Source organism: Camelina sativa, chromosome 20 (genome assembly GCF_000633955.1).
Source record: "Camelina sativa cultivar DH55 chromosome 20, Cs, whole genome shotgun sequence".
NCBI classification, from domain to species: Eukaryota; Viridiplantae; Streptophyta; class Magnoliopsida; order Brassicales; family Brassicaceae; genus Camelina; species Camelina sativa.
The window spans coordinates 2,133,414-2,151,875 of NC_025704.1; the positions used below are offsets into that span (position 1 = coordinate 2,133,414).

Sequence of the window (18,462 nt, forward strand, 5' to 3'; positions counted from 1 at the left end):
GCGATAACTACGGCCAGGATCATTAGTTCATAGAAGCACATGATGAGCATATATATCTATTATTTTACATTTTCACTGAAAAGTACCGTATTTGTTTGTGACAGGAAAATTCTAATTCATTTTAGATATGTTTTACACATAGATAAGCCAAACAAAAAATTTACTAACAAAAAGTTTTTGGATCTAGATCCATAATCAGGTTGAATTAGTCATTTTCTTATTGTAGATATCGAAACTAGAAATTTTGAAGGCTCCATTTTTTTTTTGGTAGCCAACTCGTACAGCGGTTAAACGTGGTTCGAAGGTGAACAAACACCTTGTCCGAATCCCTGAACAGAACACCAATAAATAGTCAACAAACACATCAATCAATGTTGTTCACAAGTATATAAAATCAAACTCAAAATTAAAGTAAAATAAAAAAATTTAGGCTCTTGAACCCTAAATTCTCAATCTTTACCCTTACGCCACCCCATACAGGTCAATCACTTGGTGCTTTTCGTAGGTTTTTTCCACGTTGATTTCGATGCCTTAACTAATGTTTAGTATCTTTTTAGGTTAACGGTCGTGATAATAAATAATCAATGCATCAAAGTCACCATATACAGTAATATATTATGGATTAGACATATATCATTTTCAGCATACACCATGACAAATTATATAAGAGTTTGTTAGGGAGAGTTGTCAAGAATAGTGGCCTATGTATCTAATTAATACTTTAGACGACCAAACATTTGATTTTGTGAAAAGAGAGCTTACATTACTAGATTTGTTAAATCTTACCATATTTCTTTCCACTTCCCAGCAAGGCATTAAGTTCCTTTGATTTCTATTTGGCAAATAGTATTTGCAGAAACATTACATTACATAATTACATCAAGTTAACACTCGGCATATTTTCTTACAATTTTCTTTTCTGTCACACTAATAATATATACGATAGCTTTTGAAACGATCAATTTGATTTATATATAGAGCAAACTAAGTAATGCTAATGTATACTAATCTAGTGTGGAGATCTTTCTCGTAAAACGAATTAAATGTTTAAATATTTAGATTAAAAGACTAACTATAAAACAAGGATCAATGGTAGAAGAAGTCGTACACTTTTACACTACGCGGCTTTTACTTTTTACAGGATATATTACTTTACTATGGAGGCACGCCTGTCACTTTCCAGTTTACTATATGCGTTATATCAGAATCAAGCTAATTAAGTGGAATTATAAACAAACAAAAATTTAAAGTTAGATACCTTCACCGGTCTCATATTCACACCAACCTAAAAGGTACTTATATAAGAAACATAATCAAAACCTTTTTTAGTAATCAAAGAGAAGAAAACAAAGAAAGGCTTCTAGATATATACTCAATTATATGTTACTTCAAAGTACAGGAATGTTCATTGAATTTTGAGTATTAGCCACTAGCTAGCATTTGCTTGTTGACGCTGACTTGGAACGTTACATTTTTTAATATATCATTGGACCATTTGAACAAAACTTGTGTTCTTCACAAATTCACAACTACGTTCCTTAACATTTCTAGAACTATATAAAGACTAACATTTTTCTCCCGTATTTTGTTTTTACGTTAACGTTGCTTGCCACATTTAAATTAAATACACTTGGTAGCCCTTTATAAGTTATAATCAATACCACTATATATGTGAAATAACACATAATTCGGAATCAACTATCTTTAATTATATTTTTGAATTAAGGATCACCTACACTGGTTAACAGCTTCGAATATTAGAAGAGAGATATAAACCTCCTTGTTAGGGTCAATAAGTGGAAAAAGTTGTTAGAGTGAGTAATTGCTACAAAGAATTTTTAAAACACTCTTTGCAGCATATATTGAAGATTATTATTTGAATTGTCAATTACATAGAAAATGCCAAAATTAACTAAAGAAGATGGGACAGTTTATATAAAACATATTACCAACAAAAAATGTATATATTAATCGTAAACGTAAGTAATTCACGTGTGACGTATCTTAGTCTCCATTCAAAGGCAAACACAAATACAATTGAGTTGAAAATGATAGTAAGTATTAGTCCCTTCAAAGTTTTCAGTCTGATTGAGAAGCCTAGATACCAAAATGAAATGGTTTATGTTTACATAGCAGATAATTTAGATAAACCGCTTAAGATTTGAGTATGATTTTTTTGCGTTTGAAGAATGTATTTCATGATAGTAAATGTTTTCTCTAATTTTAGGAAACAATGAATGAGATAATGAATATATACAAATACAAATTATCTAGATTTTGATCGTCGCCTCTGCAGCGTTTATTTGCATTTACATGTAAAATATCTATACTATTTCGCGTATACAATTACAACCATATAATTAAAATCAACATCATCATTTACAGATAAAAAAACAATACTAACACAGCACGCTCGTGCATTCTTTATCTTAAAAATAACAACTACGATCATCATATTTCTGAAAGTGGTTCTGCTCCAATAGCTTCCATGTGTAAGGTATCTCAAAGTCTTAAGATCCCTAATCCGAACCAAGTCAACCATATATGTCGTCTTCCATTATTTTAGTCAAAAGAGGGAAAAAAAAAACTTACTAAACTAAACTAAACTATATGACATCATTGAGATCATTTGACTGAATGTGCCTAACTTCTTATATTACAGCTTTGGATATGAATAATTGACTGTGTAACGAAGATGCTGCAGATTCTTTGTACATTATACATATATCTATATAATTTTACCATCAACGCTTCGATGAGACGTTAAAGGGGCTGGGTGCAGTCAATATACGAAAATATCCCAAAAGTTGATCTTATTGACATATAATAGCAACCACGTACATATGTAGGGCTGGGCAAAATAACCGATAACCAAATAACCGACCGAAACCGAACCGAAAAAAACTAAACCGAACCGAACCGAAATTCTTCAAATACCCGAATGGTTAGTAAAAATCTATATCCAAACTAACCGAAACCGAACCGAACCGAACCGACAATTAAATGGTTAACCGAAATATCCGAAAACCTAGAAGATATCAAATATTATATACTTAATATTATGCAAAACTATAAAATAAACTTAAAATATAAATTATTTCTAGATTCAAAACAATTAAATATTTTAAATAATCAATATATGTAAATGTTATTATTTTGAATTTACAAAGTTAAATACTATTTTGTAAAATTGAATCAATATTTTTCCCTTTTTTGTATTTTTGTTATTGTATATTTGGTTAATTTTGGTTATATTCGGTTAGTTTTGGTTATATTTGGTTTATTTGGTTAATGTTAATATAATTTATGTTAGTTATGGTTATTTATTTAAATAACCAAACCGAAACCGAACCGAAAGAAACCGAACCGAACTAAACCGAAATTTCATAAATATCCAAATGGTTACTATATTACTATATCCAAAATAACCGAAACCGAATACAACCGAACCGAAACCGAATGGTTAACCGAATGCCCAGGCCTATACATATGAGTCAAAAGTATGAATGTCACGAATGAGAGTTGACGTTTTCAACTTTTATTTTGCCGGTTTAATCATTGATTTTAAAACTAAACGCATACTCTACCAAAAAATAACCGGGTCGGTACTATGAATTATGGAATATCTTATGTATAATGTATCCTGCTACAAGTTATCATGATATCTAAAAGAAAAATTTCGACATAACAGTTGGAAGATTTGGTGTTCCTTTGCTCGAATCATACATACACTATACATTATGTACAATGCATGTTGTTGTGAAAGATGACATTCTAAATAGGCAGTGACAATACTAAAGTGCTATTCAGAATTTGTTTGATTGGTCTGTAAAAACTCGTTCGTGACAGTACTAAAGATACGTTGACATTTTTCTATTCGATTTTTTTTTGTTTCGCATAACAATCGAATACGCCTCTGCTTGTTGGAACCAGTTCTGTAGATTCTGCTAATTGTTTCTAAAAACATTTGGGCCTAATAAACACGGGTCTCCTTTTGCTTGTTGCCTTGTGGACTAAACTCTTCCAAACAAAAAATTAACATAAAAAAAAAAAGCTCATCAAAACATGAACAAATGAAAAAACCAATTTCAGTTTTTTACAATTCACACCACATGTACAAGCCCACACACTGAATCCAGAATATAATAAAGCCACTAAATTAGTATCACTAAACCACACATTGTGGTATGTTTTTGGAGTTTTAACATTTACGACATAACTAAAGTTATTTGAATCATTAAATATTTTCTTAAACTCGTACTATTATTGAAACAAACATAGGTTAATATAACGTGGAACCGATGATAAATGAATAATGACTAAAACGCATGTCCTTCAAAATTGATTATCAAATTAATTAGTTGTTCGTTCATGTCTTCATGATGTGTCAGGAAACATGTAATAATCAAATTGATTAATTTAGTTGTCAAGAAGTTATTAGGACACACATAACTTATTAAACTATACTATAAATTGATTAATTAGTTTTTTTCGTCAAATATCTTCTAACGTTTTCGACACTACCTGAAATTTTCAAGCGCAAACCAAAAAAGAAAACATTCATTTAAATAATTAATATTTAAATCAATTTTTATGATAGATATTTTAAGACATTAAGGTGATGACGTGGCCCTATGACCTATGATGGCTCTTGTTCTAACTGTTTGGAGGAGGGGAAGGCAGTAGTGGAAACCGCTCTTCATCTTTCGATGTCTCTCTCTTTTATCAGTTTCAAAATCACCATCTTTTGCTTTAAATCGATCCTTCAGGATTCGAAATTCCAAACCATATAATCTTCAACCTTCGTTCGTCTCTTTCGTTCTGGGTTTCTCTGTAACTGTAGTAGCCAATTCCAATTCTGGGCATATTATGTAACTCGTTCCAAAAAGTTTCCTATTCAATCTCGTCCAAATTGAGGTTTTTTTCCCATCTTCTTTTGTCAAAGTTGAAGACTTTATTCGTTTTGAATGTGTCCATAAGTAGAATTGTCTTCTTTGAATCGCTTTCATACCTCTGTTTTTATTGGGTTTACAGAATTTTGCCAGCAATGTCTATTGACTAGCTTTTCCCGGTAAAGGATTTGTCTTTACCTTTTTTTTAATCAGGAAGAGACAATGGGTGGTTTAAATGATAAGATTGAAGGATCTGATGATAGTTGTAAAAAAGCTAGGGTTTCATGTCCTCCCAGTCATAACCATGAAGAGAATCGCACCAGAGACAGCAACCACAAGGATCCACAAGAAAAGAGCCATGTTCAACGGGTTCCTAAGCCATTGCTTACTTAATTTCATCAAACAAGCCCACTCGATTTTCCGGGAAAACATCACACTGATTCTTTCCCGGAGATTTACGTTGCTTGAGCTGTTAACTGAGCGTGAAACCTCATCTCTTTCCTCTGTCATTCTCTTCAATCTAGCAGAAGCAGAACCAAAACTCAGAAGCTTAACCCTATTAGAAACATCATCAGGCAAAGAACTCTCCGACCATCTCCTAGGTTTCTGGCTCTTCATGTTTTGCCCAAGAAGTCACAGAGAGATGTCTGGTTTGAAGTTAACAACCAGATCCTCAATGCATTGTTTACTCTGATGTGTTTGTATCAACACCCGAAACGGTTTTATCACCTCGTGCTTCTCTGTAGATGGAAGCAAGATGATGTTACAACGCTTAGGAAGATTTACTGCGAGAACGGGACTTACAAGCCAAACGAATGGTTACACATGATGGTTGTTGTTCTTTTGCTTCACTTGAACTGTTTTGCTCAGTATGGGCTTTGCGGTCTTAACTTAGGGTATAGAAGATCCGAGAGACCCCCCATTGGTGTAGCTATATGCATATCTGTTGCAATAGCAGCTCCTGCGGCTGCAGGTTTGTACACTATTCTTAGTCCACTTGGGAAAGATTATCATCCTCAAGGAGACGTGGAGAATCAAGTGCAGCCTGTGGAAGAAGGACCGGTTACTACTAATCGCAAGTTATCTCTTGAACGGAGATATTCATTTGCTTCTACAGACGTGAGTAATCCTGAATGGAGAGGTGGGATTCTTGATATATGGGAAGATATTTCATTGGCTTATCTCTCACTGTTCTGCACTTTCTGTGTGTTTGGTTGGAACATGGAGAGGATTGGGTTTGGGAACATGTATGTGCACATTGCCACTTTTATTCTCTTCTGTTTGGCTCCTTTCTTTATATTCAACTTGGCTGCTATAAACATCGATAACGAGATGGTGAGGGAGGCACTTGGATATACCGGCATTGTGCTTTGCTTGTTTGGTTTGCTATATGGTGGTTTTTGGAGAATACAGATGAGGAAAAGATTCAAGTTACCGAGTTATAACTTCTGTTGTGGGAGACCTGCTATTGCTGATTGTACACTCTGGTTATTCTGTTGTTGGTGTTCTTTGGCTCAAGAAGTCCGGACCGCAAATTCTTATGAAATAGTGGAAGATAGATTCTTCAAAAGAAGAGAAGAAAATAGTAAGGTTGATGGTGATGAGGTTCTGGTATCTTCATTGGCTCGTGAAGATGGTGTGTTTGATCCGAGTTGCTCACCTAAGGAGATGACCACGACGATAGCTGGCTCGTCTCTCAGCCCGAGTAGACGGAAAGATGATACTTGCTTGGGAGGTAAGAGTGATGAAGCTCTAAGTCCACCTTCTCCTCCATTCATACACAGAGAAGCTAGTTAGAACTATCAAGAGTTTTTTTATCAAAGTTTGTTTTGAATTTTTCTGGATTAAGAATATATATACTCAAATGGTAATCGATGTAAAACCAGATTTACTATTGGACTCTGTTTATACGGTTCAGGTATATTTATATTTAAACGGAACTAAAGTTCAAATTCCTTTTGTTTTGGAGTTTATGTGATTAATGAGAATGACAAGAAGTTAAAAACTTTTTGATATGCTACAAACATACATATAATTTTGCTCACGTTCTCACGAAACTGTGGAAGCAACTTTGGGCATATGTATCAATGTATCATAATATATGAGAAACAGACAAGTTTTGGTCTCACAAAAATGAGAAACATAAATAGAGAAACACTCTCACAAAACAACATATAATTTCGTTTTGAAGGGTGACAAACCGAGTATTGGCGCGATGATCCACCTAGAGAGCTTCTGTTCACAGAATGTTCCATTTGTCTCGAAGCGATAACACAAACTCAAATTTGTGATCTTCTAGGATTAACCTGTTGCAATCATTTGTTTCACCAAAGATGTATTCTCAATTGGCTGTGGAGACAGTAGGGTGAGCCGTCATGTCCCAATTGCCACGGAGGCGGAGTCTTGTTAGCGAAAAATCTTTTCCGTTAGAAAATAAAGTTTGTGTGTTTTAATTTTTTTTTCCATTGGCTAAATCTTGTCTGTTTGTGATCTGGTTTGTGGTTAGAACTTTTTTTGGTTATTATTAATATAATCTTGTTTAACAACAGATTTCAGTTTTTGTCTGTTAATAATATCGTGTTAGAACTACCAAGAGTTTTTAATCAAAGTTTGTTTTGAACTTTTCTGGATTAGGAGGATACTCAAATGGTAATCGATGTAAAACCAGATTTACTATTGGACTCCGTTTATACGGTTCAGGTATATTTATATTTAAATGGAACTAAAGTTCAAATTCGTTTTGTTTTGGAGTTTATGTAATTTACGAGTCATATAAACCATGCAAATTAAAGCTGTAGCAAAAACAAGTAAAAAAAGGCCAACTGCCAACCACACATATAGTTCTTTTGATAAAGATGTCACCAAATGTTTATTATGTGATTAATGAGAATGACAAGAAGTTAAAACTTTTGAGAAACAGACAATTTTGGTCTCACAAAAATGTATAAGCAACTTTGTTAACTTCTTATGCAATATGTGTATAAATAACAACTAAAATGGAGGGAACAAAATATGTAGGCAATACATGTGTGACTTTCTTGTAGCATAATTTTTTTTCTTCATTCAAAACTTTTACAATGCACAGAAAATGAACTGAACATGGCTTCTTCACTTAAAAATAAAGATTTTCTTCAATGGAAAAGGGTTTGCGTATATTATCGCTCACATAAGATTGAGAATAAGATTGAAAACTGAGAATTTAGTTGTAGTGCTTTATCCACTTTTTAATACCAAATTTTTAACTACTAATGAGTTATGATACTTGAACATACACAAACATTGTGTTCATTTCATAATCATATAAGTTTAAGATAGTTTGAGAGCAAGATAAATTTGATTTGTAAACATATGTATGTTTACAATGATTTATCTTGCTCTCAAACTATAGCAAATCATGATTTATAAAATAATTATGAAAAATAAATTTGTTGTGGTTACAAAAATAATATTTCTTTGCAATGGTTTTTTTTGAAATTATAAATAGAATACACAAATAACTACCTAAAATATTGCAAACATAAATAATGTAAACTAATTATACGTCTTAATTCAAATGAATGATCCAAATTGATATTTTAAAGTAAAATATAAAATATTTACTATGATAATATATATTTACATATATTAAAAGTTTACATAAAATTACAAAATAGAGTTAGTTTTATATTAAAAAAATCATTAAAATGCAATGTACTCAGTAGTTGCCTAAACTTCTGTTTTAACATATAGTCGGTGACAGGTGAATCTAAACAAGAAAAAAAAATTACAATTCAAATAATTGCTTTAAAAACAAATAATAAATAATGTGGATTATATACTCTAAACTTAGAGTATAAATATTTATTATCAATCGTTGACACACCTATTTTAATAGCTTTGAGTTTGATATACATTTAATAGATTTACATATTTTTCTTAACAAATTCTCATTTATTTCTTTTTGTTGATACAAATAAAATACATAGATAATACGGGTAAAAAAGTCTTAAATTCTTAAATATCCAGAGATTACTATATTTTTTGTGCTGCTATTTCTTAAAAAAAAAATATAAAAGAAATAAAAAGAAACTGTTAAACCAGAAATTAGAAGCCGACTAAAAAAACGAGAAATTGGAAAAAACCCTATAATGGTTGAATGGGGAAAGCGATGGTAACTAGTACGACGGTCAGATTCTCAGAATTCGCCATTAGACTCTCTTCCGAGAATCCAATCAGACCCCACAGACCCACTCCTCCTCCTCCGCGGAACAAAGTCTTCGTCAAGAAGACGACCACTCAACACCTCCTCGATTACCCCAATCTTGTTAAGCTGGAGAAGGCGGGATCGCACTCGGGTTCCAATCCCGCTCCTGCTTCGGGTTCGGTTCCTATTAATCGGGTTCCCCTTGCTCAGGTCGTCGAGGATTGCGTCAGACGTTGGTTCCAGGATACCCTCAAGGATGCCAAATCTGGTGACGTTGGTATGCAGGTCTTGGTTGGTCAGATGTATTGCAGCGGCTATGGAATCCCCAAAGATGAACAAAAGGTTTCACCTTTTTCATTCTGCTTTCTGGGTTTAGCTTGTTTTCCTACAATTCTTCTAGAGTCGATACAAAGATTTGATTTTTTCGTCTCTGTATGTACATTGTGTATGCCTTCGGTTTGTTGTGATTAGAATGATCGAATGGTCTACTAGAGTTTGAAGGTGTAAGTGTGTATCTGATTTAGAATTGTATATGTCTTAGGGTCGTGCTTGGATTAGCAAAGCTTCAAGAACTCGATCATCAGCTTGGCAAGTGAGTGAGAAGCCTCCAGGTAAATTACTAAAACATTGACTTTTGTTTGATTCTTTTATTGAATTGAGTGAAAATCTTGTGAGTTTGTTTGTGTGTATTAATTTGGGGTTCTTTCTTACTAATAATGCCAGGTTATAATGCAAGCGATTCAGATTCCAATGATAAGAAAGATTGATGATGATGACCTTTTTTTGAATGTTTGTATTGCCAAGTGACTTTGATTTGTTAGTTTCTCTCTCTTCCTGTCCTTTGTTTAATACTTGCTGTATTCAAAAATTTGAAGCTTTTGTATCATTCTGATGGTCAAAAAAGGGTTCTCAAGTTAAATACCACACAAGTGAAGTTTTTCAACGGTGAGTCTGTTAGCTGAAAACATTGCATTTACCAGTATAGAGTTTGCCATGGCTTCTCTAGTTCTTTTGTCCCCAGATGTAGAATCAAACAATTTGCAAAGAATCTAAACTGGAATGTCACTTGATATTTCTTCTTTTTCAAGGAATCTACTGCTACATTCTTGTCTTTAAGGATCATGTGCAATGAATTATGGGTTTGGATGGAATGAAAAAAGGTAAAGTTAAATTGGGGTCAAATGTTTGCATCTCTCCGAGGATTGATCCTGTTCACTGATAATACTGAATTGCAATTTTCAAGATTCACATAAGATTCTATCAGAAACTGTAGATTGGATCCAAGAATTTTTTAAGTCCGTGAGTCTACCATGATGTCGGTTTTCTAACATTAACATCGGAGTTGTTTTTCTAGTCCCGAATGAAAAAAATACAAAAGGTTGAAGCAAACCTAACCAAATAGCGAATGTCCGACCCGAACGATATGATGATGCTATTTGCTGACTGATACGATTGTTCTCTTAAAAATGTAGTGTGAAAAGGTTGAAAAAGTGAATAATATTAAACGAACGGTTGTAGAAAATGAAGGAAAAAGCCATTTACTTTGGTCCTATTATTATCTAACGCGGCGAACTAAAACAACTTTCTATGCGAGTGGAGGCCAGTGAGGCTTTTATTAACGTCCTTTACGCAAAGAATCCCATTCGTCATCTTCTTCTTCTTCTCTTTTTGTCTTTTTATAACATTAAATCATGTATTTATAGGTTTGTTCCTCCTTCTGCCTTCTCCATAACAAAACCTGTTTTAGACACATACTCTGTTTTTTCTCTGCTTCTCTACACTAAGAAGCGAGTTGCGAAGGAGTAGATTGATACGAAGTCGTTTTATTCCACAAAAGATCCTGTGATGGCTAACGTAAGTAAGATTTTGTACATGGTTGATGGTTTACTTTATTTTCATCAATCTTTTCTAATTGCACCGTTAGCAACTAGAGTGTTCCTGCAAATTATGCTTACAGAAGATTCTCTTGATTGACAGATTGTGGAGCTGAAAGTGAATTTGCATTGTGATGAATGCATCAGGAAAATACTTAAAGCCATTAAGAAAATAGAAGGTGACATTTGTGTTATATTTTTCTCCTACTGATTTCTAAAATCAAACATACCTTACAATATTTTCTGTAATTGTTTTGGTTCATCAATAATAACACATGAATTAAATTTACAGATATTGAGACATACGATGTGGACACACAGCTCAACAAAGTCATAGTCACTGGGAACGTAACTGAGGAACAAGTCATTAGGGTTCTTCAAAAGGTGAGGAAAGCTGCTGTTAAATGGGACGAAGACAACTAGACCCTCTTCACAAACTAGAGTCTTCTTGCTTTCCTTAGAACTGTACGGCCCCTTGGCCATAGTTAGCTCTATATCTATGAATGCTCAGTTTTGGCCACGATTCCTACGCATTAGTTGAGGATTCGACTACATCGGTTTCGTATGTATGATAAAATAAATGTGATCAAACATTCGGGTTGTTATTCATGAAATCCACAAATTTATTCAACAAAAATGCAAGGAAGCCATTTTTTCGCTTCTAATTTGAATGTTGATGATAACAAAATGTCACTTGGACACACTTTGGAGGAAGAAAAATTGAAGAAAGAATTGGACTCTTGTTAGAAGCATATGATAATCTTCATGCTTTAGAACCTGTGCTCCAACTTCTCTTGTTCTTTGTAGTATTGAGCATACCTGCGTTCATTTGCAAGAGGGAAATACATGTTCAGGACATGAGCATTGAAAACAAGAACATAATGATTGGGACTACATTTAGTCATGAGTCATTACGATATGCACATGAGACAAGCGAGTTTTCTTCCTGACACTAGGATATGCACATGAACAACAATGGTTGAGAGCATATTATAGTCATGAGTGTCTAACATTAGGATATGCACATGACACAAGTAAGTTTACTGACGATGATGTTGCCTAATTTCTATGAGAGTGATTGATAACCATAGATAAGGCAGCTAAAAATAATTCAACCCCTTTTTGGTTCATCACATAAAGTCACTTGCTTCAAGTAAAAGGGCATCAACAAGCTAACACACTACTAGTTCAACACAGACAGAATTAACAGAAACGTTTCGAATGGTTATGACTTCTCTTTTTATCATCATCATCATGGATTCACTATCCCTATTTGGGGAACTACTTTGTCTAGATAATCAAATCAAAACTTCTATTGTAGTCAAGCTAGCTACTTCTATCATTTTACTGGATTACATAGAAACAGTAGTAAGCATCAAAATTTACACCAATCCATACAGATTTGTCACAAAACAATAACCCTTAAAACCATTTGAGTTCCTTAAACCACCATTGTGCTGTTATACCCAATAAACCAACAACCTAATTGAATAATCTACACGGATCACCTAACATTCAGATTTAAGAACATCACAATCCTCAGATCGCACATTTCCACACAATCGATCCATCAAATCTGCTTGCTAATGGACTAAATCCAGAGAGAGAGAGAGAGAAGCGTACGAGTAGGTGCCGATAACGGGAGCGAGAAGGAGAATAGTGCTGATCCAGTTCTCAGAGACCTTGTGATGGATCTTCTCAGGCAGATCTTTCCAAAGACCCGTCATAATCTTCTGCTGAAACGGCGATAACGCGTAAACCACCGCCTTCAATTTCACCGGCTGCTTCCCCATTTTTTCTCTTTTCTCAGTCAATCTCCGATTCCAACAAATGCAACAATAAGACCGACCTTTCAAGCCGGATTATAATAAGCAGCGAATCATCACTAAACGATGTCGTTCAGAGCGTTAAAAGACCTTTTAAAACCCATTTTTAGCCCACTAGATAGTTAATGGGCCTTATATTTATAACTTAATGCTATTATCCACGTGTACGGTAAAGGTGCTCCATTGTAACGTTAACACGGTAAACAGGTTGCTTGAGAAGACGTCAAATTCAATTCGTTAAAACAAACGCGTCTTCTATCCACGCGCCTCCGTGTGTGTGATGGCTAATCCTCCAACGTTACCGATCTCAGACCATTCCGGTGGTGGTGGTTCCCAACCTCAGCAAACCGTTTCCGCACCGGCGTTTCGCACGTTTCTCTCTCGCCTCTCGTCGTCGATCCGCCAAAGCCTATCGCAGCGACGGCCGTGGTTAGAACTCGTCGATCGAAGCGCGATTTCGCGGCCAGATTCACTAACCGATGCGTATTCTCGGATCCGGAGGAATCTACCTTACTTCAAGGTGAATTACGTGACGATCGTGTCCTTGGTGCTCGCGCTCTCGCTCCTCTCGCATCCTCTGTCTCTCCTCGTTCTCATATGCCTCTTCGGTTCCTGGATCTTTCTCTACCTTTTCCGTCCGTCGGATCAACCGCTGGTGATTCTCGGCCGTACGTTTTCGGATCGCGAAACGCTTGGAGTTTTGGTGATTTTGACGATCGTTGTTGTCTTCTTGACCAGCGTTGGATCTTTATTGACCTCTGCTTTGATGATTGGTTTGGGGATTGTGTGTTTGCACGGTGCGTTTAGAGTTCCGGAGGATCTTTTCTTGGATGATCAAGAACCTGCTAACACCGGATTATTGTCTTTCCTTAGCGGAGCTGCCACCTCCGCCGCTGTTGCCGCCGCATCAACTCCTGTGTCAGGTCGTGTCTGAGTTTAAGGACTCCTGCTCTGTATACCAATTCTATGATTCTTTATTTGTTTCTTTTAGAAAAATTGCTTACGTTGGGAATGTAGAATTGATGATCTTCTTGGTTCTAAGTTTAGGAATTCAAGATTTTGATATTTTTGATTCTCCATTGATTCAAACATGTAATTGATTCAACAATTTCTCACATTACTCTTTACTCTCCGTGTACAATACAATCACATTAATCGATCCCTTGGCTCTTTTGCATGTGACATTGATCTATCGTTTTTGGTTTTTCTATGGCGTTAGGTGTGTGACAAGATTATTGATTACTAATAAAGCTTTGAGACTATTGTTGTGTTAGAAATAGGATCCAATCATTACTAGTGTGGTTAGATGTTGCAAACTAAGATTTTACAGTTTTCACCATACAAAAACATTGTTGAATCAATATCTGGTTGTTTATTTTCTAAAAGTGTTGGTAAAACTACGAATCCATCTTGTCATCAGAATGTTTCTGTACTGAGATTTTGATTCTAGAGTGTCCAACCAAAAATGTCATTGTCACACCGACTGGCTATTTTAACGAATCTAGTGTAAAAAGTACTTTGTTTTTGACAAGTGGGAAAATATCGAGACAAATGAGTAAATGAGTAACGTAGGACAGAAGTTGATCGTGAATGTTTGTTAAAACGCATAATGAAAGATTTGAATATTACTACAAGAGAGAAGGTGACTTTATTTATTATTGTCTGTTAGTTTATTGTTTGAACGTTACACTCTAGTAGTACAATGCATATGCTATGTTTGTTAATATAAAAACAAAAGTAATCATGAGATTCTTAGACTAGTATGAGTGAATACACCCAATTCATCCGTGTATGGTGTATCTGAATATCATAGGCGCTCGAGTTCAAAGTTCAATTTTTGATATTTTCAGATTATTGCGCCTAGCCTAGTTATTGTTCTTGTTCGTATCCCAAAATCAACTTTAGTGTCTGAGATTTTCAGTATTCAAAAGAAAAACGTATGTATATATATTTTGCATACATATATCCCACTTTGGAGTTTGGTTTACATTTAATATAACAAAATGATTAATCTGGTCATGCCTAGTTTAATGATTAACATACATGTGATATCAAATTGCTAAAATCTTTTTATCGATGAGGATTAATGATGTTTTTTTTTTTTTGGTAATTAATATGTAGAAAACTTGGGATTTAAGGAAGAAGCTTGAGACACAAGCACTAGACGTGACATGAAATGACTCGAGTTCAATTCAACTAAACTTTGTTGAAATTGTGCAAAGTGTTCGGTGCAACTACTTACCTCAACTAAGTTGCTCCATTTCAATGTCTCAAGTTCTCATTTCAATTTCGGAGGGGCAAAAAAATATATATTAGTTTATTGCTGTGCAGAACATGATTACAAATGTAGAAACTATTAACAAAACTAATTATGTTTCCATGGTTGACGTTTCGAGAAAATACAATACAAGCTTTCAAGGGATACTAGATGGTAAAATATACCAGGGTGTATCATTTTTTAAATAACATCCAGAGTTCATTTATATGTCACCGAATCATTTAGAGGTTAGGTGTTTAATCTAATTTCTAAACTTACATCATGTTTTTGGCAAATGTGATTATGATCCTATGTGAATTAACATATATTTTCTGCCAACACTTTTGAGGTTGATCAACTCTTAAAATAGAAGAAAACTAACTAAACCATGATCTTCGATGAGAAGTGTGAAAAGAAGCAAAGAAAACATAGCCAACGAACTGATAAAGACACTTAAATATGTTGGTGACCGGTAATTTTGATTTTCTTTTGAATAATCAGCACCTAATTCTTCAAACTCTAAATAATGTAGTGAAAAAACTCCCATTTAATCTTTACTATAAAAGGGATCTTTCCATCTTCATAAATCTCACAAATCGTCCTCTCATATATTTTCTTCCTAATCACCTCATAAGACCTTAATCACAAAAAAAAAAATCAAAAGCTCAAAGCTTAAACACACTTGATGACGACCGTCCACTCATTCTCTTTCTTGTTGTTCTTTTGTTCCCTTCTCTCAGCTTCATCGACTATAGCCAAAGTTCAACACCATGACTTCGTCGTACGTACCTCAATAAAAACTGCATGTTCGTTAACACATAACTACATTCATTAACAACTAATTGTGTCATTATTACTTATTTGTATTGTGTGTAAACTATTTAGATACAAGAGACGCCGGTGAAGAGGCTGTGCAAGACCCGTAACGCTATCACCGTCAACGGAATGTTTCCAGGACCTACACTCGAAGTTAACAACGGTGACACTCTTGAAGTCAAAGTGCATAACCGCGCCCGTAACAATATCACCATCCATTGGTACATTACATTATATATATAACTCTATATCAAATTATATGTTAAGCTTTTTTGTTGATGTATATGATAAAATTTTGAAAAACAGGCATGGAGTGAGGCAGATAAGAACCGGATGGGCAGATGGACCTGAATTCGTGACCCAATGCCCGATCCGACCCGGAAAGAGCTACACTTACCGTTTCACTATCCAAGGCCAAGAAGGAACATTGTGGTGGCACGCTCACAGCTCCTGGCTACGAGCCACCGTCTACGGCGCACTCATTATCCAACCAACCCCTGGTTCCTCTTTTCCTTTTCCTAAACCGGATCGTCAAACCGCCCTCGTGCTCGGTATACACCATACCAGAATATTTTCCCTACTTGATCTACAAATTTAACAATTTTTATTTTTCAAAATCAAGATTTTTAATTGGCTATTTTTTTTTGTAATCAGGGGAATGGTGGAATGCAAATCCGGTTGATGTAATAAACCAGGCGATTCGAACCGGAGCTGCACCGAATATATCCGACGCTTATACCATCAATGGTCAACCCGGTGATCTCTATAATTGCTCAACCAAAGGTAAAAAAAAATAAAAACTATATAATATCCCTAATAACTTAACTTAATTAAGTTTTTGATATATTAATTTTTTTGGAATATTTGTAAAAAATGCAGAGACTGTTGTAGTACCGATAAATTCAGGGGAAACAAGTCTCCTACGAGTGATCAACGCAGCTCTAAACCAACCGCTATTTTTCTCAGTGGCTAAACACAAGCTCACCGTGGTTGGAGCCGACGCATCTTACGTCAAACCATTCACCACAAAGGTCCTTATGTTAGGTCCAGGCCAAACAACCGATGTACTTCTAAACGCTGACCAACAGCCAAAACGGTATTACATAGCAGCAAGAGCTTACCAAAGCGCCCAAAACGCACCGTTTGATAACACAACAACCACAGCCATACTCCAATACAAGAACACGACGACTTCTTCTCCACCAATCTTGCCGGTTTTGCCTGCCTTCAACGACACCAACACCGTGACGTCATTCTCAAGAAAGTTCAAATCTCTCCGTAACGTCGTCGTACCGAAAACAATCGATGATGGTTTGTTCTTTACCGTCGGTTTAGGTCTAGACAACTGTCCCAAGAATTTCCCTAAAAGCCGGTGCCAGGGCTTAAACGGAACCCGGTTTACCGCATCGATGAACAACGTTTCGTTTGTTCTACCGTCGAATTTCTCGCTCTTGCAAGCACATTCCAACGGCATCCCCGGCGTTTTCACGACTGATTTTCCCGCGAAACCGCCGGTTAAATTCGATTATACCGGAAATAACATAAGCAGGGCTCTGTTTCAGCCGGTTAAGGGTACTAAACTGTATAATCTCAAGTATGGATCTCGAGTTCAGGTTGTTTTACAGGATACGAACATTGTTACGTCGGAGAATCATCCGATTCATCTTCACGGTTACGATTTCTACATTGTTGGTGAAGGGTTTGGTAACTTTAACCCCAAGAAAGATACTTCTAAGTTTAACCTTGTTGATCCTCCACTTAGAAACACTGTGGCTGTTCCTGTTAATGGATGGGCTGTTATCAGATTCGTAGCTGATAATCCAGGTAATTAACAAAAAACAAACTATCTATTTTAAAACATTTTAAGAAATAGTTATAGTTGATTTCTTATGTTTTCTTGTTGGCTTTGTGTGGTAATGAAACAGGGGTTTGGTTGATGCATTGTCACTTGGATGTTCATATAAAATGGGGTCTTGCTATGGCGTTCTTGGTCGAAAATGGTGTCGGAGAATTGGAGACTCTTGAAGCTCCTCCTCATGATCTACCTGTTTGCTAGTTTCAATAAAAGGATACATTTCTAGAAGAATATATTCAGATTTTGGTATTGTTATTGTATTTGTCAGTCTGCGTAGATAAAAGTGTTGTATTTTGTTTCAATGTCGATCACAGATTATATTGTTTCTGTGTATGTTACCCCCAAAGAAAATTCAAAATTAATGAAAAGATGAAATTTTTCAGCTATGATCCGAACTGGACGTACTAATGGGTTTTTTTCAGCTTAATAACGAAAAATGGGCCTTAAAATAATAGAGCCTTGAATGAATAAGGCCCAAAAGCTAGTATTACTATTACGTAGGCAACTGCGTGGGTTTGCGTTTAGCGATGGCGTTAGAGACACGTAGTGGATGAAGTGGCCTTTGAAACACGAGGACACATGAGGCACATGCAAAGGCTATGTGACTGCTCTAATACTTTGCTTACAACTTGCAACAAACCATATTGTTTATTAATATATGGTAATGAAACCCTTGTCGCTCTGCTCAAAGTTAAGCCACCCAAGTTTGAGCTTCATCATTGGACACGTCTCTAGTCAGCTAATACTTTAATGTTTAAC

At 35.2% G+C, this 18,462-nt stretch overlaps 6 protein-coding genes across 6 annotated transcripts; 5 read left to right on the forward strand and 1 right to left on the reverse strand.

The window, feature by feature from the left end:
- Positions 5,379-6,849, forward strand: LOC104772127 (the record flags this gene model as incomplete). Its single annotated transcript, XM_010496774.2, has 1 exon — positions 5,379-6,849. A coding segment is annotated over one exon (1,311 nt), but the record flags the coding sequence as incomplete, so codon positions are not given.
- LOC104768733 lies at positions 8,959-10,018 on the forward strand. The gene is made up of 3 exons (XM_010492768.2): positions 8,959-9,417; positions 9,617-9,686; positions 9,799-10,018. The coding sequence occupies exons 1-3, from the start codon at positions 9,028-9,030 to the stop codon at positions 9,840-9,842; spliced, it is 504 nt and encodes a 167-aa protein (XP_010491070.1). The 5' UTR covers positions 8,959-9,027; the 3' UTR covers positions 9,843-10,018.
- Positions 10,758-11,563, forward strand: LOC104768736 (protein SODIUM POTASSIUM ROOT DEFECTIVE 1-like). The gene is made up of 3 exons (XM_010492770.2): positions 10,758-10,929; positions 11,053-11,128; positions 11,242-11,563. Exons 1-3 carry the CDS (start codon positions 10,921-10,923, stop codon positions 11,370-11,372), a joined length of 216 nt encoding a protein of 71 aa, XP_010491072.1. The 5' UTR covers positions 10,758-10,920; the 3' UTR covers positions 11,373-11,563.
- LOC109131426 (cytochrome b-c1 complex subunit 8-like) lies at positions 11,533-12,813 on the reverse strand. Its single transcript, XM_019242437.1, has 2 exons — positions 12,573-12,813; positions 11,533-11,768 (listed from the first exon to the last, which is right to left on the reverse strand). The coding sequence occupies exons 1-2, from the start codon at positions 12,740-12,742 to the stop codon at positions 11,720-11,722; spliced, it is 219 nt and encodes a 72-aa protein (XP_019097982.1). The 5' UTR covers positions 12,743-12,813; the 3' UTR covers positions 11,533-11,719.
- On the forward strand, positions 12,919-13,952 carry LOC104768735 (PRA1 family protein B3-like). Its single transcript, XM_010492769.2, has one exon. The coding sequence runs from the start codon at positions 13,056-13,058 to the stop codon at positions 13,707-13,709; it is 654 nt and encodes a 217-aa protein (XP_010491071.1). The 5' UTR covers positions 12,919-13,055; the 3' UTR covers positions 13,710-13,952.
- LOC104768737 (laccase-12) lies at positions 15,613-18,089 on the forward strand. The gene is made up of 6 exons (XM_010492771.2): positions 15,613-15,813; positions 15,918-16,069; positions 16,155-16,399; positions 16,503-16,631; positions 16,728-17,672; positions 17,774-18,089. Exons 1-6 carry the CDS (start codon positions 15,718-15,720, stop codon positions 17,902-17,904), a joined length of 1,698 nt encoding a protein of 565 aa, XP_010491073.1. The 5' UTR covers positions 15,613-15,717; the 3' UTR covers positions 17,905-18,089.

Coding starts and splice junctions, on each gene's coding strand:
- LOC104768733 (XM_010492768.2), top strand. CDS start 9,028: ATGGGGAAAGCGATGGTAACTAGTACGACGGTCAGATTCTCAGAATTC. Junction 9,418..9,616: donor TCCCCAAAGATGAACAAAAG/GTTTCACCTTTT, acceptor TATATGTCTTAG/GGTCGTGCTTGGATTAGCAA. Junction 9,687..9,798: donor AGTGAGTGAGAAGCCTCCAG/GTAAATTACTAA, acceptor TAATAATGCCAG/GTTATAATGCAAGCGATTCA.
- LOC104768736 (XM_010492770.2), top strand. Junction 11,129..11,241: donor AGCCATTAAGAAAATAGAAG/GTGACATTTGTG, acceptor TTAAATTTACAG/ATATTGAGACATACGATGTG.
- LOC109131426 (XM_019242437.1), bottom strand. CDS start 12,742: ATGGGGAAGCAGCCGGTGAAATTGAAGGCGGTGGTTTACGCGTTATCG. Junction 11,769..12,572: donor CCCGTTATCGGCACCTACTC/GTACGCTTCTCT, acceptor AAATGAACGCAG/GTATGCTCAATACTACAAAG.
- LOC104768735 (XM_010492769.2), top strand. CDS start 13,056: ATGGCTAATCCTCCAACGTTACCGATCTCAGACCATTCCGGTGGTGGT.
- LOC104768737 (XM_010492771.2), top strand. CDS start 15,718: ATGACGACCGTCCACTCATTCTCTTTCTTGTTGTTCTTTTGTTCCCTT. Junction 15,814..15,917: donor TTCAACACCATGACTTCGTC/GTACGTACCTCA, acceptor TAAACTATTTAG/ATACAAGAGACGCCGGTGAA. Junction 16,632..16,727: donor CTATAATTGCTCAACCAAAG/GTAAAAAAAAAT, acceptor TAAAAAATGCAG/AGACTGTTGTAGTACCGATA.